The 23,566-nt window shown below is 41.4% G+C and overlaps 1 protein-coding gene across 6 annotated transcripts in view; it reads left to right on the top strand.

Annotated features, from left to right (window-relative positions):
• Positions 1–23,566, top strand: part of MDGA2 (MAM domain containing glycosylphosphatidylinositol anchor 2) — a 1,540,171-nt gene that overhangs the window by 687,832 nt on the left and 828,773 nt on the right. For all 6 annotated transcript variants that reach the window (XM_078659694.1, XM_078659693.1, XM_078659692.1 and 3 more), the window contains one exon: positions 510–684. In XM_078659694.1, the coding sequence (XP_078515820.1) occupies positions 510–684 (175 nt within the window). The remainder of the gene's footprint in view (positions 1–509; positions 685–23,566) is intronic.

The raw sequence follows: 23,566 nt of genomic DNA, 5'->3' as shown, positions 1-23,566 counted from the left end.
ACATAGAAAAAAAGTTTAATTAAACAGGACTGTTATGGTGGCATCACATATTTTTATACAATTACCATTTTATTCTCTTTGTCTGCTATGCTATCCATATGGGCACTTTCAGTTTTAGGCTCCATGTCATTCTTAACTGTGACCTTTAAGATTAGGAATTACTCTTCATTTCATATCAAAGATGTCTTCCATGTTATACTTCAATTTTAAATATTACATATACTGTGCTGGTTTGTGGTTCTTAAAATATCAACCAACCAAGTGTACTGTGTTTAACTAGGGCTAATGACATATCCTAAATGCCCATGACCTCATTTTTAAATGTTCATAAAATATTTGAACACTTTAGAAGTATAATATTAAAAATATAACACTACGCAATGTAAACAAGTTCAAGGAATGAAAATATATATTTTTACCTAGAACTTCCTGACTGTATGACTTTCTATTAAGCTATACAAGGACAAGAATAGCCTTAAATGTAACAATCCTTTTTGATGATTGCTCAGATCAGGTGGACCAAAACAGCAGGAAGTGCCTCGGACAGATTTCAAGACTCCAGCGTCTTCAATGAAACATTGAGGATTGTAAATATCCAACGACATCAAGGTGGCCGCTACTACTGTAAAGCTGAAAATGGACTGGGCTCTCCTGCAATAAAGTCCATTCGAGTGGATGTGTATTGTAAGTATAGTACTCACTTTATCAGTTCACTACTCCGTACCTTGCTGTTTCAATAAAATGTGCTTAAAATGCATTTGTAATGGGAATTGAATGTGGAATAGGTCTAAGAGTTTGTGTAGTAGGCAAGCTAGTTTTGACATTGACTAAAAACAGCATACCCCAAAAAATGACATGTAGCGTATCCAAAAAATTACATGTAGCTTCACTAGAAGCAGACCTTTGCTGAAGTTAGTGACCATTAGGAGATGCAAAATGTATGTAACTTCTTCCAACTTTAAGTGGTCTGTGTCCAACAGGCCTCAGACCAGGTAGTACTTAAAAATAGACTTTGAAATGAGTCCCTATTGGCCCCCATATTAATGTCTTTAACCTTATAGGTAAAACATTGATCTATTTCTGAATAATGAATGTGCGGACTTGGCAAAGGTCACATATTACAGTTGCAATTGTGATGCACTGCAAATGTGCGTGAAAGAGGTACATAGTTTTCAAAATATTGACTAGGGGAAAATTTAAAAAACGCAGTGCTTATAGGTGAATCAGTGCATTGTGTGTGAGGGTGTTGAAGTGAATGAGATGTGAGGAAGTGTATTAATCAGTGAATAAAAATAGGGTGCTGAAGAGGAAACAGACGAAGTACTATATATGTATATGGAGAAGATGTGGAGAGAAAAAAGACGTACATGTCTAACATAGAATGAACATAATAGGAGTGACGGAGCCATAGTGCAGACCACTACCCCTTCCACAGACCACAGCTACGTTGAATTAAAGTGTCATCATTTCAGAATTAAAGCTCTTTCAATATTAATTATCTACACCAAAACTCTTGTTGCTTATCATTTATCTAAAGCAGTGAACATCTATTGACAAAGCCAATAGATCTGGCTGATTTTAGATACATGTCAGTTGTTGTGTTATACATGTGGGTAAATGAAATCTCAGAGTGGTACGCAAAATACGCCCTTTTAACCAATACTCTACCTGTTTTCTCACCAAATTCATACGCTTCTTCTTTGTATTGAACAAATTGTATGGCTATATTATCAGCTATATTCGCATTAGCCCTGGACCTAAAAATAGTAAGTTCCTTCTGCCTTAGGTTAAGTACATCTGTTCCCTCACCGACCCTTAATGCCTCTGCCAACTTCTTCTCCGCCATTAGAGTCTGATCAAAATCCTGCTGATATTTCAACATACTCTTTTTGTGCTTAAATTTAGAGTAACTTAGGGTTTCTCCACGGACCACTGATTTAAATGTATCCCAGACCATCCCTATAGAGGCAGTGCCTTTATTGAACTCGAAAAATTATTGTATCTTATTGGCCATACACTGACAATATTCCTCATCCATCATCAGTTTTCTATCAAATGACCACAGTTGAGACTCTACTCTCTCGTCCTGAACAGCATCGAACTCCAACATCAGCGGATTATGATCAGAGACCAACTTAGGATGAATCTCTATTTTTACACTGGCCATCAATCAATCAATCAATCAATCACTGACACTTATAGAGCGCGCTACATACCCATAGGGTCTCAAGGCGCTTAGGGGAGGGGGGGGGGGTGCCGCTACTGCTCGAACAGCCAGGTCTTCAGCTTCTTCCTGAAGGAGAGGTGGTCTTGGGTCAGGCGCAGGTCGGTCGGGAGGGAGTTCCAGGTCTTGGCGGCCAGGTAGGAGAAGGACCTTCCTCCTGTGGTTGCTCTTCGGATGCGGGGGACGGCGGCGAGGGCGTGGTTGGCTGAGCGGAGGTGGCGTTTGGGAGCGTAGAAGTTGATCCGGCTGTTGAGGTAGCCCGGGCCTTGGTCGTGTAGGGCTTTGTGTGCGTCATAAGTGTAGTTGTGATAAAAAAGTAGTCTAAATGCACAAATTTTGCATGAGGGGCAGAGTAAAATGTAAATCCATCATCCTGAGAATACTTTAAATTCCAAACATCATATAGACCATGGTCCAAGATCAAAGCCCGAAGTGCCTTAAAAACCAGTCTCTTTCTTCCTTTATAAAGATGGTTGGATCTAACATCCATAGTTGCTTCCAGATTTATATTCATATCTCCACACAGTACCATAGGCAATGTCCATTGAGCTAGTTCAAGATTTAAAAGATTAAATAGCTCAGCATCATCTAAATTTGGTCCATAGACATTACACAGTGTAAACTTCATGTGTCCCAGTTTAATCACTGAAATAGCCCAGCGCCGCCTTAAGGCTAATACCAATCCCTCTTCTTTTCAAAATCGCGACTCCCCTTTTCATACCGGTTTGTTTAGAGCAGACTACCAATTCCATACCCATTGTTTTTAAAAACCCTCTATTATGCCATGGCACATGTGTTTCTTGTAAACATTTAGAGAACAAATCTTTATTTTCCTAAATGATGCCATGTCTAATGACTATATCCACTATGATCTGCCAACACTTATGGGGCCAGATGTAGGTAGCCAAATACCGGTCGGTAACGGCCGAATTCGGCCGTTACCGACCGGTATTTGGCTACCGAGATGTAGGGGGACTGTAACGGGGCAAATCGGTAATTTTACCGATTCGGTAAATATACCGGTCGGTAAATTTACCGACCGGTATATTTACCGAATCGGTAAAATTGATATGTAGGTGGGACTCTTCTGAGTCCCACAAGGCCTACAAAATCGGTATTTTACCATCAAATTGTATTTGATGTTAAAATACCGATTCAGGTGTGCATGCTCATGTGTGCATGCACACCTGTGCCATATGACAGGCAGACCTGCCCTTAGGGCAGGTCTGCCTGCCATATGGCCCCCGAACCTTTTTTGGGGGTGCTAGAGGGTGTCAAAGTGACACCCCCTGCACCCTTGTCAAAATCGGTATTTACCGATCGGTAAATACCGACCGGTAATGCCCCATTCATTCCTATGGGCTTCAAAGCCTATAGGAATGAATGGAGCATTACCGGTCGGTATTTACCGATTCGGTAAATACAGATATTTACCGAATCGGTAAAATACACATCTGGATGGACCTACATGTCCACCCTTCATATTTACCGATTCTTAATTAACGAATCGGTAAAATTCGGTAATTAAGAATCTGTAAATATTTTTTACCTACATCTGGGCCTAAGTCTTTGTACTTCTTTTCTAAATAAGTCTGACATTCTTTCCTGCGCCATCGAGGCTTTATGGAAATGAACCATATAAACAACGTCTATGATTGAAGATAGTCATTGTAACAATTTTTGTTTAGATACTATTGCTTTCATGGTCGTTTTTCCCTGTTCCTTGTAAATACGCCCTGCAGAAACCTTGTATATACATCACCTGTTGTCACTCAACTGCTTCCTTGGTTCTCACGATACACTTGGGACACTGTGCACTTTTCACAAAAACTATGTGTATAATGTATACAATTGATTTATCTCTCTTTGAAATAATACAAAGTTAACAAAAAAAATTTGGTGTTATGAGCCTTGCTTTCCCCTCTTGCATCCCTCTCAATTCCCTCAAACTGTAATTGATATTATGCTTTGTACTGATGTATGACTGTACATTTATTGCACCACTGGAACCATTATTGTGTGAAGAGAGGGCACAACCTATTGATTTGCAGGTAGAAATGTGCCTAGCTCTGTCCCCATCCTGTCATTGATGGCCCATCTAGGCACACCTAATCCTTTTATTGTGTGACTGTCTGAGCGGGATAAACAAAGGTCAAGTGCCAACTACACCCAGTCATGTGACCAATGGACAGGCCATAGGCACAAAGTAGCTATGGCAGGAAAATGGCAACTTTCTAAAAGGGGCATTTTCAAAAGTGTGACTTAAAATCCTACTTTACCATTATAGAGGATTTTAAATTACAGTTTCGTAGACACCAAACCTGAATTTCCTGCCTGTTAGTTTTCAAATGCTAGCACTGCAAATAAGGCAGCCCAATGTTATCATATCTGAAAGGTAGGCCTCAAAGTAGTGAAAAATTAATTTAGGGTATTTTCACTACCAGGACATGCAAAACTTAAGTGTGTATTTCTAACCTTTTAATTACAACGCACAAGCAGTTTAGCACTGGTTAGCTGTCCTAAAGCAAGCAAAAACAAATTAAGAAAAATAGATAGGCGAGGGCAAAAAGTATGATTAAAGACCACCCTACAGCTGCCAGGTCTAACAGAAACATTGAGTAGCAGGACATGTGTGGCAGACAGATCATATGAATGAATATGAATTTCTCACTAGGAATTCAATTGAATACATCCAAAGTCCCTTTTGGTACTGTTTTAGGTATCAGTGGCTGTACAGACATAGATGAAAATACTTGTGCAAATAACAGAACACAGAGAAAATAATAGGACAGCAGAGATTAAAAATAGCAGTTCCAGAATCCCAGATGCAATATATATGCTTTATTAAGATTCAACCTGGAAAAGTGGAAAATGTAGATTCAATAGATCAGTGAATTAAAGTTATGTAGGATATGTCAGATGTAACATGTTCTTCTGTTAAAAGGGTAGAAAATGTAGGTGTAGGAAATCTGCCTTTTCTATATCATCATACCAGAATTTTTACTCCATCTCTTGTTGGCGACTTTGGAACTCTCTGCACTTATGCTGGCTAACCAGAGTGAGGTGCCTGTGCTCCATGTTAAACATGGTTAAATTGCTGTATTCTTAATTGGTACATTTAACTTGCCTATAAGTACCTAGTATATGGTGTAGAATGTGGACACAGTGCCTGGAAATTAAATTCCACTTGTGAAGCATACCCTCCCAGTTGGGTTATGTACTCTCCAATTACCTATAGCGTAACATAACATAACATAACATAACATAACATAACATAACATAACGTAACGTAACATAACCTAAGTTATTGTACCATCCACTACAGTGGCAATGCAAACATGGCTACAGGCCTACCCTGTGTACTAGACTACTGCAATGTAAAACCTGCAATGAAACATGTTAAAATAACCCTTTTTGACAGACAAAGACTTCACTTTTAAATATTGGTATGACAGCTTGATGTAAGCCTTCTAGCGTACAAGGTATGGTGCATGTATTTAAAAGTGTGATATACAGAAAATTAATATTACCATGTCCTTACAGTGACAATGTCCAAAAAAGTTGTTTTCAATGTGTCAGGCCTAGCTATCATATGTGGAAGACCTGATCGCAGACTAAAATATTGATACTGCTTACTTAGAAATGGCACCAGCAAAAATAATAATAAAACCACTCTTTTTAGTAGTAATTAAAAATCCAATTGAATTGTGAACTTTGATTTTTATTAAATATTAAGGAAAAGTAACTTTTAGAAAGATCCCTTTATGCTGCCTAATGTCTCTGTAGGCTAATTTGGTTACCTCTTCAGCAACTCTCAGCTTGTACTTGGCCTGGCAATAGAAATAAAAGAGGTGTGAAGGAGCAAACAATAGACTGACCTGAGTGGGCAGAGGTTTTTCATCTGATCTCCACAAAATATTTAAAGTGAGCGCTGTGGGCAACCTGTGATGCCACACTGTCAAATCCTGCTCGACAAGTCTGGTGAGCCACATGTAACACTTGAGCCATGCTTAAATGGGAGAGGGCAGGATACTAGAACAATTCTTGTATATTCCCTGTCTGGTTGCTGAAGGGCACTGCTTTTTTCCTACCAGACATCTGTCTCTTTGTTTGTTGTGGGTACAGTGCATTCTTCAAACTGGAACTTAGTGTTATATGTGAAAGGTTACTGGTGATTTCCCGATGACCACTCCCATACACATTACCTGCCCTCAGAGCCCAGGTTTTCTAATACAGTATAAGACATTAATATAAATTACACATAAGGATCACATAAAGAGTGAAATGATCATAGAAGCCACAATAGTGGACATCAATAGTTATGGACCCCATAATCATGATCAGTAGACTAATGGACAGTGTGCAATTACAAACTTCAAAACAAAACACAAACATAAAACAGCAAGTCAGACACATACAAAAATCACAGAGCAAAAATATTATAATGCACAAAATATGCAATACAAATATTAAAAAAACACAGGAAATGCGCAGTAGACTGCACCACTAATATGTTCTTACCATATTCTGTCCCACCCCTATTCTCTCTGTCTCTCTGAGTTTCCAATCAGGCCTTTAGAGGGCTATGAAAGGAACCGATGGGGATTTCAACTGTATCCTGCTCACCTTTTTGGAAATGTAATCAATGCCTGGTACATAAAAGTCCTAGTAAGCAAAACAAATCACCTGGATCACATCAAGTGCATCTATAGTTTCAAAGATGTTTATATATATCGGGGCTCCTCTATTGTGAACAGTGATCAATGGAATGATGCCATGCAATAAAGAGTTATGGTTAAATCGGCCTTCTATTTCTGCATTGCGTGTGTAACTTCTTCTAAAGGCAAAGCAATTCTGTGCTTTTTTTTAAATTCATTTTGTTTTAGCAGCGATTTTGGCCAGCTGGTCTGAGCTATTTAACTATCGTTCTTGCCTTGACTTTAATACAAGAATTCCTCACAAAAAGTAGATCCTTCTGAGAATAATTCCATAAATGCTTTAAAGCGCACGGTGACACGTGCCCTTCCACCTTCAATTCTCTGTGACAATATCATAACTCCTGGTCAGATTATTTTACCCTAGCAAATAAGACATCCCATTTTAGCATCAGAGCTGACACTGACTAGTAATTGTACATTCTGTGTTAAACATGGGGCTGACACCTCCACTTACATAGACGCATAACAGCAAATGGGTTTCATGTCACAGTGAAAAACGCTGACAACCTATGATGGTGTCCAGATACACCTACCACTCTCTGAGTCATGCCAGGAATAAGAAAGGGTTGAACAGAAAATGTGTTGGCTTCAGCACTGCATTACGGAAGTGTGTGAGCATGAGATCGAGAAAGCAACAAGTAAACTGACGTTGGCTCAACGTCCTGTGATTCCGAGCAAATCATTTAAACTCTCCATTCCTACAAAAAATGAATGTGTCATTCAGTGGCGGCTCCTCCACTATGGAGGAGGAGCGTCGCCCCACTGCTTTCAAGCTGTGTGAAATAGAAACGTAAAATGATAATAACTTTGAGTTATCATTTTATATATGTTTTGCTTTGCGGGTGGGTGAGGCTGCTCTGCTCTCGGAGCAGGGCATGGAAGGAGTGGTTTGCCCACTCCAGAGTGCGCAATGATGTTTGGTCAGCCCAAACCTGTAATGTGCACTTTCCTCCTTTTCCATAAAGGCTGCATTATAGCTTGTGTGGAGAACATGCCCAAGACCCCATTCCCTGGTTGAGCGTCTAACAAGGATGCTCAAAACAAGTCACAATGCTACACTGCAGCATTGTGATTGATCATGGAGCCTACCAATCATAGCACTGCATTGCAGCATTGTGATTGGTCAGTAAGGCCTGGATGTGCTTCCTGATCCTTGAGGAGACCAGGAGCAGAGACTTGGGACCCAGCAGCAAGTAAATTTTTTTTTAATTAGGTGCACCCCCACATGCCATCCCTGCGTGACCCCAAACCCCACGACACACCGCACTTGCTCCGCCACCCGCTAGCAATGCCGGGTGCCACTGGTGTCCTTGTGTAATGTAACTGGCACTCATGTAAAGCGCTCCAATACCCTCACCAATTGTCAAGAACGAGTTATACAAAAACAAAATAGATACAATTTCTTTCAACACAGGTGTACATGACAGATAACAAGAAAACAACTCTAAGGGTTGTTTAGGGTTTAGGGGCATTATCTATTTCACTCTAAATAGGGTGGACAGGACATCCATCAAACTCTAAATACCTCTAACTATTCCCCACTATCCTTTGAAGAGTTTTTTTTAATTAGGAGATGCCCGGAGAGCCTTTGCTGGAAACATTACATTAATTTGCAGTTTCTTCCCATTGTGAGCGAGACAAAGGAAGAACATTCTTTATGTATACCAAGAAGGATACAGAATGACTTCATGAACCAGTGCCTCCATTTATCATGAAAGGGGAAGCAAAGTACAAGATGTGAACTTTGTTGGGACTGACCATCACCGCAGAAGTGAAATATAATCATCAAAACGCTGTGCTTGCTTTTAAAGGGGCGGACCAGAGATTTACAGGATAGATCTGTTCTCTTCACCAACAGCAGCACTGTACAATGTTGCTTTGTTTGATAACGTCTGCTTGGGTTTTAATTTAAGGCCTTTTGGGGAAAGTACCAGAACCCCCTCATATCCACAATAATACAGACTTGAAATGTCATTGCACATGTGATTGGGCTAAGGTAGACTTCTGGCCACACCTTTGACTATATAGTCAAGTTAAAAAATAAATTCTGCAGGGTAGTCTTACATTCTACTTCCATCTTGTATCACTGTATGATCCATTTTGGGGCTATTGCTGCTTGGCTATGTTCACGCCAGAGAAATACCTCATACACACATACATATATACATGCATGCATGCCTAAGTCTTTTTATCGTATATGTAGGATGCTTGTTGATTGTGTTATAGTGGCTTGGGGTAATAAGGCACAGGAGCCTTTGTGTCACATAGGAGTTTGGTCAAAGTCTCACTCAGGGGGTAGCAAGTTTTGTCTTTACCTTTGGAGTCAATTTCTGGTTTCTATCTCTGTTTGTGCAACACCTCCATACAGATCTATCTAGCGGGGTGTCTTTGGATGTCAAAAGAGTGACTCTGGGTACATGAGTTCAGCATCGTCATTCTCCTGATTGTGATCACAACTGTCCTTTGACAATTCTATGGTAACCAGCTCTAAAAAATCTGGAAAACTCTTCATTTCTTCACATTAAAAAAATTATTTGTCTGTCATTCATGTTGACATGTCAAGCAGGCCACACAGCATGATTATGTTTCTAATGTTGCTTTTTCAAAATTAAGACATTTTTCTATCTAAGATAGGGGTGATTGAATAGCCAAGTGATATATTAATAGTCCTGATAGTCTGTTTATAGGTTTCTAAAGCAAGTCTGCAATTTCTTTTAATAATGAGTTTTTTTCTATTTGCGTGGAGGATAATTGTATACATTCAGTCAGATGCTGGTGACACCTGGCATAAATGAAAACCTACTAAAACTTCCTTGAAGAAGGAAAAGGCCTATGTTAATTGGGCCCTAGGTGTAGATTATGCAATATGGCATATGAAACATTAAAACATGTTCTCTTGCAATGTTCAATATTACATTTTTTTAAATGTATGTTTAGGGCATTTCATGCTTAAGCCTTCAGTCATAAAGTTTCTTTTCACAAAAGACATTCAGTCCCAATTTGTTCCCATATGTTGGAGATGCCAAAGGTGCCCAGGGTTTGTGTATTCCCCCAGCAGAGAACTAAGATAGCAGATAAAAAGCAGCAACATTCTTGAGTAATATTTTAAAAAATTTGAAAAACTGTATTCATGAGAGTGTATGTTTTTGCAGTTTTCTTAGTGGTAGTCAATTGTATGGTATTCTTTGAGGTTTCTACCTAATTGACTTTTGAAATGGACACAGGGACGAAGCCCCTAGGTGATCCCAGAAAGCTAGACATTTCTGAAACATACACCAAATTCAGAATGCAGAAAGATGTAATTTGTTAAGGTCACTCATCATTTTCCAAAAACAAACTAGTCAGTGAAATTAAAACTAATGAAAATATGTAGCAACAAATATAAATATGTTACAGATGTTTTTAAATCTGTAATTTATTGCCCTGACTGGTGATTTACAAAAGTAATACTGTTACTCTACTGGCCACAAGGATATATAGTTTTTGTTGGTTGTCCAAAACACTCAATACCAGAGTCATGAATTGATCTGTAGCTAATAATAGTTTTTTATTGTTTACCAACCATGCATCAATTCATATTTAAAACTCTAATGAATGAACTGAGTATTAAGGAAAGCCATGCATGTTTTAAAAGTGCCCAACATAATATGTTTAGTAAAGTGGATTTTTCTAACAATCTGAGTTTGGCTCTACCCAAAATATTTTGTGATTCAGAGAAATTTGCAAACTGTATATTTTTCTTACAAATTGACCTACATTTGGAAGGCTCAAGAAATTCAATTGATAATAACAAATATTTACTGATCTGTGTTACAACCCTTCCCCTGATAAAAACGCTACCATGCTTGTGCAGCTGGGCCAATCATTCTCAACAGGAAAAATATCAAACCACTAGTAGGAAACATACTATTTTTATTTCAAATTCACTCATTCTGGTGATGTGGTTAGCAGCAGTATTTAAGCCCAGGCTCAGCCAGCACCCAGGGGTTCCTAGACACTCAGGCAAGTCAAGGGTGGTGTGAATTGCATCTATCCAAATATGTTTTCTTCCCCAGAATGCCGATCAACTGTCAAACAATGCATAACATCACAGTTTTTCTTCACATTTCTATGAGGGAAGATAATAAAATCTGCAATAAAACTCAAACTTTGTACTAACCAGTATTCAACACTTCTCCCAATAAAAACAGTACCCCACTTGTGTGACTGGGTACTGACCGAGATGGATTAAAACCTGTCACCAAATGCTGTCAGTGCACTTTCAATGTGAGTTTGCTTGGTCACTGGTTTGGTCCTTTCCTGTTCACTCCATAGGCCTACTCATAAATGTGAGGTATGAGTTTCATTAGGAAAAAACTATGTATGTGTAGGTTGGCAAAACCTTCCTTGCATGTTACTGAGTTTTTCTGTCACATAAAGGGTTTTATTGACTTACCCACAATCTCCATGATCGATTCGGTGGTAAAGGTTATCGGGGGTGTCATCTTAGCGAGGTTGTCTACTTGAGCGGAGGAGAATAAAATTATATCCGATATTCAATAAGGGTTCCGTCCAGGTCACTCGACAATGGCCCAATGTCTGAATTTATATCTAATTCTAGGAAAGTACACATTCGCCCGCTCCGGGACCATGTGCATGGCCTTCATAGACTTATCATCTGCCTTCGATTGTGTAAATCGGGAAAAACTGTGGCAGTCCATGGAGGCCATGGGAGTGGAGCTTAATCTGGTGACCTTTCTAAGGGATCTCCACAGAGACACCAAAGCCAATATTAGATACTGTGGCAACCTGAAGGTAAATAGGAATTTTGATATTGAAAGGGGGGTTCGACAGGGGTGTATACTAGCCCCCTTTCTTTTTAACCTTTACATTAATGATCTCGAAGGGTCATTGCTTGACACAAGGGCTGATTATCCGCATGTGGGAAGGTGAGGACTGCCCGTCCTGCTATATGCGGATGACACAGTCCTCTTGGCTCGTACCCCAAAAGGGTTCCAAACCTTACTCGATGCATTCCATGACTTTATGGACAAGCGAGACTTGTCCATAAATAATACTAAATCTTATGTGATGCAGGTCGGACCATGGCAAAAAAAACATTTCCAATTTGTGGTGAATGGGGATAGGGTCCCTAACTGTACAACTTTTTCGTATTTAGGAGTCTTATTAGACCACTGGCTCAACTTGGCTGCTCTTTTTAAAAAAAAAAAGGGGTGAGGTCATGAGGGCTAATGCCGCACTATTTGGTTTAGCAGCAAAATTAGGTAATCGACCCGTGGCAGCCATGCTAAAGATTTACCGGGCCAAATCTTTATCTATAGCTAGCTATGGGAGTGATTTATGGGGACACTCTAGCCTCGATAGCCTCCAGGTGATAGAAAAGAACCTCCTGAAACAATTATTGAGTGTCCCGAAGGGGACTGCGAACCTGTCAGTGCACGAAGAAACTGGTATGCCTTACATAAGCGACACTCTGGCCTTACGCCCCCTTACCTTTTGGATAAAATGCTGGCTCAACAAGGATATTGGTCTTACACATGATCTCTTAAAAGAAGTTCTGAGCTTATATCATATGACCAATATCCCTTGGATTAAATATCTGAAAACTAGTTTTAGTGAGCTGGGATGACTGGATCTGTTTTTAAATCCTGAAGGAATCACCAGTTCGGATGTAGCGCTCATGAAATACTCCTTCTCCCAAACTAGAAAAATGGAGAAAGAGGAGAAGGAAATGCTGAAGCCCAGTGTAAGGTCACACTTGTTTTTAAAAACCACCTTAGGCCTAGAATTATATTTAGAGTGGCCATTGCCAGCATACGAGCGATTTGTATTAATCAGGTTCAGATGAAACCTTTTTCATCTTTTATTAGCAGTGCCAAGAGGCAGCCATAAGGGGACAGTGTTAGCATCCTGTGGCTGCGACAATAAGTCTCCACAGGATTTGCTTCACTTCAAGTTTTTTTGTACATATTATGAAATGCCCAGGGCTTTTTATTTAAAACCGATTTTTAAAAAGTTAAATTTTGAACAAGTACGCCCCGCTCTTTTTTATCTGCAACTTTTAAAACCTGACTGCATCCCTTTTGTGGCCGTTTTTTTTAAATGTGCAATGAATTATGGAAAAAGTCTAGATTCTTAAAAAAAGGTTTTGTCGTACATATGTTTTTTAAAGCCTATTAATGACCCACCCTTCTTCTTGCTAATGTCAGCATCATCTCATCTCTACTTTTTTTATCCTGTTTTTTGTTTATTCTGTGTCTATATCTCTGTGACTGTGTTGTATTGTATGTAACTTTTATGGTTTCTCACAAAGTAAACCGAATAACGTTTTGAAATTTGACTTACCCACAATTGAAATAGTTATTTCTTCTGTATGTCCCTAGTAGAGTGCACTACCTGTGCCTAGGGCCTGCACATTTAATACAGCACTGATTGTGCCATACACACAAGTAGCCCTTCAAATATGTCTCAGGCCTGCCACTGCATAGCTGTTGTGCAGATTACACTGCCATGTCGACTTGGCATTTTAAACCCTTTACCAAGCTTTGAACTAAGCCCTGGGGGAGCAGGCGGATTTGCTCTATGCGGAGCTCCACAGAGTTGGGCAAAAATTCCGCTCTGTGTCTCCACCCCCCTCAATACATTTTTTTTTTAATTAACCTAAATAAAACACACTTACCTTTATCACAGCATCTCCGTGTTTCCCTCCTCCTCCTCACCATGGTCCTGCAGAATCCCCTATGTTAGACATACGTTGTGTAGGACTGCATGCGCATGCGCAGTCCTACTGATGTACATCTGACGTAGGGGACTCTGTAGGACCACGGTGAGGAGTCGTAGGGCAGACCGGAGATACCGTGATAAAAATAAGTGTGTGTGGTTTAGCCTAATTTTTATTTTTATTTGAAAAAATATTTATTTGGGGGGGTGGACGCGGTAGGGTCTGGGGCTGAATTCCGCTACACTGCGGAGTCGGAAGTTTTGCATGAACTTTGCATTCTCCACAGAACGTGAAGTATGCAAAAAGCTTCACCAGTGGAGCGGAGTTCCTTGCCCATGATTACTTTAAACTCCCCTTTTATTACATATGTCACCCCTAAGGTGGGTGCTAGGTAGCCCACAGGACGGGGTGCTGTGTAAGTAGAAATTAGTATAGGTACTTTTCCATGGCCTGGTAGTAAAAACACCTAAATTCGTTTTTTACTACTATGAGGTCTACTTCTCTCATAGGTTAACTTTGGGAATTCTTTATCAATCAAACAATCAGGGTTTTTAAAGCACACTACTCACCCTTGATGGTCGCAAGGCATGGGGGAATGTGAGCCGCTCCGTTGGTCATTCGAAGAGACAGGTCTTGAGGTTGTTTCTAAACTGGTGCAGTGGCGGACTTCATCGGATGTGATGGGGGAGTTTCTTCCAGGTCTTGGCTGCGAGGTAGGAGAAGGATCTGCCAGAAGGATATGCCACCTGCTCTGGCCCTGTGGATGTGAGGGGCCACAGCTAGGGTGAGGTTGAGAGAGTGGAGGTTTCTCTTGGGGGCATGGAAGGAGGTTTGTTTGTTGAAGTATTGGGGTCTGGTGTTGTGGAGGGCTTTGTAGGTATATTACACTTTTTAGCTGTAATTCCTGATTGAGAAGTAGTAGCGGTATCATGTTTAATATCATCAGCATGGTAATGATGAAGCCTCTTTGTTGGCAAAGTTGGATTTAACATGACTATTTTGGAAATGCCTCTTTTAGAAAGATGCAAATACGAGGAGATGGACAGAGCACTGAAACTTTTCTGGCACTCACTCTCAATTACTATTACATCTGGGTTGAATATTACATTGTTCTTTAGCTCACTTTGCCACCCCAGATCAAACCCAGCCATATGCCAATCAGTCTTGACCATGTTCTTCATGGGAACAGTCCAGCCTGAACTGCAAGCCAGGTCTTCCCTGGACCGGAAACAAGCATCCTGGGACCGGTTTCAGGGTAACACCCCTCATCAGCCAGGCTAGCTTGAATCCACTGGCAAAGTGAACATGGGACCCACATGTGAGCATACCCTGCCAACTTAGGGCGAACAGAGCAACCAGAAGGAGATGATTAACCAAGCACTGAAACCTTTCAGAAACTCACCCCCAGTTACAATTAGATCTGGGTTCAATACAACATCGTTCCTTAGCTCACTTCGCCATCAGTTCCGACCCAGCCATATGCAATCAGTCTTCAGCCTGTTCTTCATAGGAATAGTCCAGCCCAAACTGCCAAGCCAGGCTTTCCCTGGACTAGAAACAAACATCCTGGGACCAGTTTCAGGGAAATGCCCCTCATCAGCCAGGCTAGCTTGAATCCAGTGACAAAGTGAGCAAAGGACTCACATTTGGGCATACCCTGCTAACTTAGGGCGAACAAAGCAAACACAAGGAATGATGAACAGAGTGCTGAAACTTTTCAAAAACTCACCCCAGTCACTATTAGATCTGGTTTGAATCCAACATCATCCTTTAGCTGACTTCGCCACCCCAGGACAGACCCAGCCTTATGCAATCAGTATTCACCCAGTTCCTCATGGGAACAGTCCAGCCTGAACTACCAAGCAATATCTTCCCTGGACCGGAAGCAAGCATCCTGGGCCCGGTTTTGGGGTGACACTCCTCATCAGCCAGGATAACTTGAATCCAGTGGCAAAAAAGCATGCCTTGCCAACTTGGGGCGAACGAAGCAAGCACAAGGAGATTTTAGAAAGATGGCATTTCTCTGCTATTAAGCTCTGTGTGTCTGCAGGCTGCCCCCAATACACGTCTGGGTGACAAATGGACTATGTGCATTACTTCTAGATATTCCCACACAAAGGAAGGTTAGGTGTGACTGAGAGGCCATATGCATCCTGATGGGGCATCCTGGGTAGGAAGGGAGGGAGGGACTGATATGTACACCTAATGGGTCAGTGCCCTGTCCCCACACAAAGGGTTGTACACCCCCCTGTAGTGAGTCTAAAACCAGGGCTGGTAGGAAGGGACCGGGTTTGTGCCCCACCAGATCAGACAGTTCTATACCTGTAAAAAAACTCTACCAGGAAGTAGGACTGCAGTGCTGCTACAAGGACTCTAACTCTGCTGAACGTCTGCACTGAAATAACTGTTTTTCTGTTGTGCTGCCCTGCTGCCTGCTACTCTCTGCATATGCTGAGGAAGAACTGGACTCTTGCATGAACACAGAGTGGACTCCAAGGACATGCTAGCTTGCCTCCTTTGTGAGACTCCAGGATATCAAAGTCTCACCTCCTGCTTAATCAATCAATCAAACACTGCATTTCTAAAGCGCGCTACATACCCGTGAGTGTCTCAAGGCGCTGGGGGGGGGGCGCTATTGATCGAAGAGCCAGGTCTTGAGAAGTCTTCTGAAGGCCAGCAGGTCCTGAGTCTGTCATAGGCTGGTAGGGAGAGCGTTCCAGGTCTTGGCAGCGAGGTAGGAGAAGGATCTGCCGCCGGCGGTGGTTTTTCGGATATGAGGGACTGTGGCGAGGGCGAGGTTGGCTGAGCGGAGGCTTCGGGTGGGGATGTGGAAGCTGAGTCAGTTGTTGAGGTATGTAGGTCCGGTGTTGTGTAGTGCTTTGTGTGCATGAATGAGGAGTTTGAAGGTGATCTTCTTGTTGACTGGGAGCCAGTGCAGGCCTCTCAGGTGGGGTGTGATGTGGCTGCGTCGGGAGACGTCGATGATCAGACTTGCTGAGGCGTTCTGGATTCGTTGTAGTCGTCTCAGGAGCTTGGTTGTTGTTCCTGAGTAGAGGGCGTTCCCGTAGTCTAGTCTGATGGTGATGAGGGCCTGGGTTACGGTTTTTCTCGTGTCAGGAGGGATCCACTTGAAGATCCTGCGGAGCATTCCGATGGTGTTGAAGCAGGATGCGGAGACGGCGTTGACTTGCCTGGTCATGGAGAGGGTGAAGTCGAGGATGACCCCCAGGTTGCGTGCGTGGTCTGTGGGTTCTGGGGCTGTGCCTAGCGATGTGGGCCACTAAGAGTCATCCCAGGCTGATGGGGTGGGTCCTAGAATGAGGACCTCCATCTTGTCTGAATTCAGCTTCAGTCTGCTGTCCTTCATCCAGTCAGCTACTGCCTTCATTCCTCTGTGGAGGTTGGCTTTGGCGGTGTGGGGGTCTTCGGTGAGGGATATGATCAGCTGGGTGTCGTCGGCGTAGGAGATGATGTTGAGGTTATGTTGTCGTGCGACGTGGGCGAGCGGTGCCATGTAGATATTGAACAGCGTTGGGCTGAGGGAGGATCCCTGTGGGATGCCACAGATGATTTCGGTGGTTTTCGAGCGGAAGGGTGGTGAGCGGACGCTCTGGGTTCTGCCGGAGAGGAAGGAAGTGGTCCAGGCTAGGGCCTTCTCTTGGATTCCGGCGTCATGGGGGCGTGCTGATAGGGTGCGGTGGCAGACTGTGTCTGCCACCTCATGGTCCATTGGAGGCATATCCAGGTGCTTGCTTGAGTGGTACCAACATATCATGTGCTGCATGAAGCAGAATCAATGCATATCTACTGTTGTGAGAATAGAACCTGCTCACCTCATGCAAAACCAGCGCATCACCTCTTGAATTGATGCATCGAAACCGCTGCGGCAGTGAGAGATAATTAACGCATACCCTTGATTGCGTGTAGAAACTTGGCACATCGGCTTTGAAACCAACTCATCTCTGCTTAGGCCCTTCGTCTTCGGAACCGGCGCATCACCATCGTGGAGAACATCTACCCATCAGATCTGCACTGATGCAACTCTTGGATGCACCCTGCATATCGCAGTTAAAACCAGGATGTTGGTACCTTCTTCAATGGGAGTTCTGCATCCAGTCCCCACTCTTTCACTGTTAGCCTGAACGTTTGACTTTGCCCTGATCCAGTGCGGCCAGATACCGGCCACTGACGCCTATTGCTTATAAGCTCTATTTTTACATTTAGTCTTTAAAAATTCATATCTGGGTCTCTACTTATTGGATTTTCATAATTTTGGTCATGTTTTATTTATTAAAAAAATCATAATCAATTTTTTTTAACTGGTGTGGAGTCTTTTTTGGGTGTTTTCATTGTGTTACTGTTTGCAGTATTGCACAAATTCCTTACACATTGCCTCGTAAGTTAAGGCTTGCTGCTCAGTGCCAAGTTACCAGAAGGTGAGCACAGGTTAATTTATGATGTGTATCTGATTTTCCCTGACCATGAGCATGGTTCCTGCTTCGACAGGGTACATCCTTCTGCCAAGCACAAACCAATTTTTTTGACAATGGCACTACAGAAGCTCATCACTCCACTCTCCACATAGTTTGTTTTTCAGAAATGACTGGAATTGGTAGGATTTCGATGTTGCTCTAAAATATTAAAGTCACACCCTCAGTAAAATCATCATCAACGGCATTGTGTGCAGTGCCAAATCATTTCTCTTCCATGGACACAGCACTTGCATTCCGTCCAGTAGAATTGAAAGTGAGAGAAGTGTAAAAAGGATAAATAGTGTAGCATTACTCATCGACAGAATGCATGAGACCTGCATCACTTATATACAAATACCAATAGTGAAATATTCATGGCATTTCCCCTCTTCATTGTTGTGAGATGATTCATTCTCTTGACTATGAGATAAAAATTGTGTAGGAAGGTAGGCTATCCTCCTATAGTATGGCATACTTCTTAATTGGATCCGACCATATAACACTGGGAAACTTCCTTGTGTGTTGCCTGCCATTTGTATAATGCACAAGTGATACAAGTGTGGAGACTTTACAAGATTACCTGTTTTGCATGGTTGGAGTGGTGTTTGTTACACTTACATGAGCAGTACTGAGTTCAATGTGATACATGTTGCCACTTCATCCTTAACCATCTGTCTTCTACCTACATGAGAACCCTATGAAATCAAGTCTAGGCTAAGCTTTGACTATCTCATCATATCTCTGTCTCACTCTGAGTCAAGACTAATATTGTGTGGTTGCCCACGTGAACCTTCACTAACGTCTACACTTGGCAGCTTTCTTAGACTCAGAAGAATTAGCTTGCACCTTTAGTGCATTCACTACATGGGATGCCTCTATGGGTGAAATATGGCCCTTAAATGGCTGCATGACTGTTAAAAATGCAGTCAATAACTGCCAAATCCAATTTCTTCCACTGGGTGGTAGCAAGTTGGGGGGTGTCTTCGGATGCCTTGCCTTGTGGGATGCCAGGAGCATATTCATATTTGAAAACTGTGGTAGAAATCCTAAGAAAGACACCCCAAAGGCCCCTTTGCAGAAACACCAATGACCGTAGAATTTGGTGGACAGGATACTATCTCAAAACATGGCATTAAGTGGTTTACGGCATAATTTCTCAAAAAACAAGTCATCCACAAAGGTTAGAAGCAGTCAATGAGCATACAACAATTGGCAATCAATCCAGCATTTCCAGTGCAAGCAGGAATTTTAGACTGGAATCTATTTAGGAGGGTTGACAATTGAGCACTTGTGCTATGTGTCAAATATGCCTTCCCTCAAATAGGTCTGCACTACAACTGTCTCTCAGAATCAAGGCTTGTGCTTGTGAAGAGACATCACAACTGCTATACTGCCTGACAATGCTCTTGAGAAAGACACCCCAAAGGCCCCTTTGCAGAAACACTATTGACCTTAGAACTTGGTGGACAGGATACTATCTCAAAACATGGCATTAAGTAGTTTACTGTACAATTTCTCAAAAAACAAGTCATCCACAGAGGTTAGAAGCAGACAATGAGCATACAACAATTGGCAATCAATCCAGCATTTCCAGTGTAAGCAGGAATTTTAGACTGGCATCTATTTAGGAGGGTTGATAATTGAGCACTCGTGCTTTGTGTCAAATATGCCTTCCCTCAAATAGGCCTACACTACACCTGTCTCTCAGAATCAAGGCTTGTGCTTGTGAAGGGACATCACAACTGCTATGCTGCCTGACAATGCTCTTGAGAATCACTGGGTGATGGTCTTAATCTGATGGAACTCCAACAACTGAAAAATCACTTCCAGAAACTGCTCCATGATTTTCTTCCTCGGATGCCTTATCGGAATCAACTTCAGAGCTCTCATGCACTATTTGAGAACAGGCTTCCAATGAGGTCCTGTGTCTGTTTCCTACCTAAAACCTTTTACCTCAAATGATATGTACTAGGTAGAACGCCAAAGTGCTCATAGACATTTTAATGCACTGAGAATGCTGTGTTTGTGAGCAGAAAGGTAGAATGCAATGCTGTGAAAGTTAGTGTGGGTTAGAAATGTGTTAGAGGCAGAAAAAAGACTTGATGCACTCAGTGACTTTAAATCTTATTTTAAACAGCGCCAGCAACACAGTCTTTTTAAACAGGCAAAAAAGCAACCTAAAAGAGAAGACAATGAAAAAATAATTACGTGAACTTGCAACACACGCATCAAAGCCAACCGAAAAACAGCAATAGTCAAATAAACAACATAGGTAAACTCTAGATTATGTTTGTGATTAAAGAAAAAAGAAAACAATTAGGGAACAAATTCCCATGTGCTTTCTAAACAGGAACACAATTCTTACACAAAATTCACCTGACAGAGAAGTTGACTCGCAAATTACATTTCCTGGAAAGGGGGTGACAAAAGGCTCTCAGGGTCAAGAAGGCAACTCGATGGGGAAGATCAGGGCTATCTGGGATGGCTGGGCCTTGATTTTCACCCCCATAGAAGGTAATGTGTCCAAGATGTTGTTGCCACACAAAAAAAATATCCTTGGTGTCTAATGGTGCATTCATGCTCTGGGATTTTGCCTCAGATTACATCCCCAAGCAAGAATTCTTCCAATAGAGGGAACATCTTAATGGTAAAACTCTCCCCCTTCCAGTGTTGCCCTTCACATGCGTAAAGGTTGATGTACAAAGCCCCAGATGAGAACTACCTAAAAACAAAATGACTCCCAACATTTTACCTGTCCCACCCTCACGGAAGCTAAAATGCTTACATTGTAGTTGTTCCCCACAGGAATCAGACCCTGTGCCATGGTGGGCCATCACCTGCACAAAAAGAAAATACCCTTGGTGTTTAGTGGTGACTTCTTGCTTCGGTATGGCGGATTGACCAGTACAAGCCCAAGTGAGGGAAGTCTCTGGTGCAAGCACAGGACTGTTTCCCACACATCCCCAGAAAACCAGACAGTTGCACCCTAAACAATGGGAAATAATTGAGAAGGACACAAACATCTTGTCCTCCAAATTAGAGGATTTCAATGTTTAAATGTTTTTATATATAAAAGTTAAATAAATTCTAATATTATGATGATAAATTTTGTAAAAATGTATTAGGTTTATATAAAAGCAGAAATGATTTACTTCATGAATAAAATCGAAATTCTAGTAGCTATACTTATTAGCTCATATTTATGAATTTTCGATGATTATGGTTGTATTTCCGAATTTTATATCATGGATAGGTTACCTCAGACTTTTCCTATTGCATTTGAGGTGGATCTGTTAATAGATAATAGAATGTCCTAGACCTCATGGAAAGTGTGCATGAAGATGGTACTTTAGTTTTTCTCTCTTTGTTGTGTTAATTTAAATAATACCGTGAAGTGCTAATAGGTATCCACACATGAATAAGCTAAGCTAAAAATAGACGCGCTAAACTAGAGCAGTTGGATTTCTCGTCTTTTGAAAAGTTTCTCTCTTTCTTGTTTAAACATGGTATATTAAAGCATAAGCCTTAAAGAACCCGGCCTCTTATTGGTTGCATTTTGTTTTAAGAAGTGGCATGAAATTTGTGTTTCCCTTTATTATTCTGTTTTATTGCTATTTTTGAACCTGACTAATTTTCTAACTCTGACAATCTTGTTCGCCTTGTTTGACATTTCATTTTGTATTTTCAGTTCTCGTACTGTCACTTTTGCTTTATGAAAATCATTTTAGTATCACTTATATTCACATGGTTGAGGGCAGCCAGTCTATTCTACATTGGCCCAGCTTCCCAGAGTGGCAGTCTCAGGGGGCAGCAATTTATCAATTGAGTCACAAAACACATTACTTAGCTGACTAAAAGATGAATTATGAAGCTCAAGGTTACAAACAAATGATTGGCATTGTGCTTTCTGACTGTGTTATTCCTCCGAGGCCCAACTCAGCGTGTGGTGACATTAGACAGGGAAAGGTGAGGGGAGTATTTTAAAGAAGGATGCTCTTTAGAGCGGGAGCAATGAGTCATGGTAATGCATTTTTCAAGACTAATGTCTACTTTTGAAAACTAAAGCTGAAATAAAGTTATCTTGCCATTCAGGATTTCCTTATGTTTTAGAGCCCTAAAACAGAATAAACCACTTTTAGGAATGTAAGTAGTATATGTTGGCTCTAGGGAGGTAAAGTTAAGCACAGTAGTCTTGTCTCTATGTCTTGCCCAGATAGAAATAATGTTTCATGGATAATTGTATCAATGTACCCAAGGAGGAAATCTACCATTCCCCTATGGAGCTCTGACCGCATTCTTACAGTACAGGCTAAAGGTGGCAGATTTGTACTCATACACTTTCGATTACCCATTGAAGATTTTTGTTTTCCTAATTCTCTTCTCTGCATTGGTAAGAATTTTGTACATGATATGCGATCCTTTTATCCAGATTTCAACATTTGGTGACTTTTTTTTAGCAACATGATGTCCCTTTACCTATAGTGATCTGTATTTTTAACATTCTTTATACCAGTATTATATTGTGACTTGGTTACAGGACGTACCTATCAATGATGCAGCAGGTGCTGTGGTAATAATACCCAGAGCTCTAAGGAGCCCTGTGCACTGCAAATTTGCAGCCGCGGGCCGTGGAGGGAGTTACGGTGGGGCAGGGAGGCGGGGAGGGGGAGGGGCGGGGTGGAGGGTGCTAAAAACAGGCATATGGATCATTGCAGGTAAGTACACAATGTAATTAATAAAACGAAATTCGTAGTGCGCACAGCATTGCTTTTTGCCATGCAGTGCGCGCTACGAATTTCGTTTTATTAATTACATTGTGTACTTACCTGCAATGATCCATATGCCTGTTTTTAGCACCCTCCACCCCGCCCCTCCCCCTCCCCGCCTCCCTGCCCCACCGTAACTCCCTCCACGGCCCGCGGCTGCAAATTTGGCTTTGTTTTTTACTGCCCAACCAGTAGATCTTGAGAGCCATTGTCCATGTTTGTATTGGGGCCTTTGGCACCATGGCTAAGTCATTGTTTAGTTAGTTTTAGAATAAATACCACATGCTTATTGTCTGAGTATTATGTTGCTGGTTGAAGTCTCTACTTTGGGAGAACCAAGGATTCCTCTCAAAAGCAATTTTACCATTTTGGTTCAATTTATGTAGGCCTTCTGGCAGCCCAGTGACAGCTCACATTTATCCTGCTGGTTCAACCTTATAGCCTATGAGCCACATATACAATGTATTATAAACATTCTCTACTTATATTTATTTAACCTAAATATTGTTCTGTAATATAAAGAGTAAATGGAAGTCTTCAGTCTGATGGCTTTACGCTAACATCTACATGGCTTGTCACCTAAGTGCTACATATTTAGTGTCATTCAACGTAAATAAAAAATAATTACATAGAACAAGTGCCCCACTGTATTTTTAGTAGTGTGA

Source organism: Lissotriton helveticus, chromosome 9 (assembly GCF_964261635.1).
Source record: "Lissotriton helveticus chromosome 9, aLisHel1.1, whole genome shotgun sequence".
Classification (NCBI taxonomy): Eukaryota; Metazoa; Chordata; class Amphibia; order Caudata; family Salamandridae; genus Lissotriton; species Lissotriton helveticus.
The sequence above is the reverse complement of the archived record's forward strand: the minus strand, read 5'-3'. Positions and strand labels throughout refer to the sequence as shown.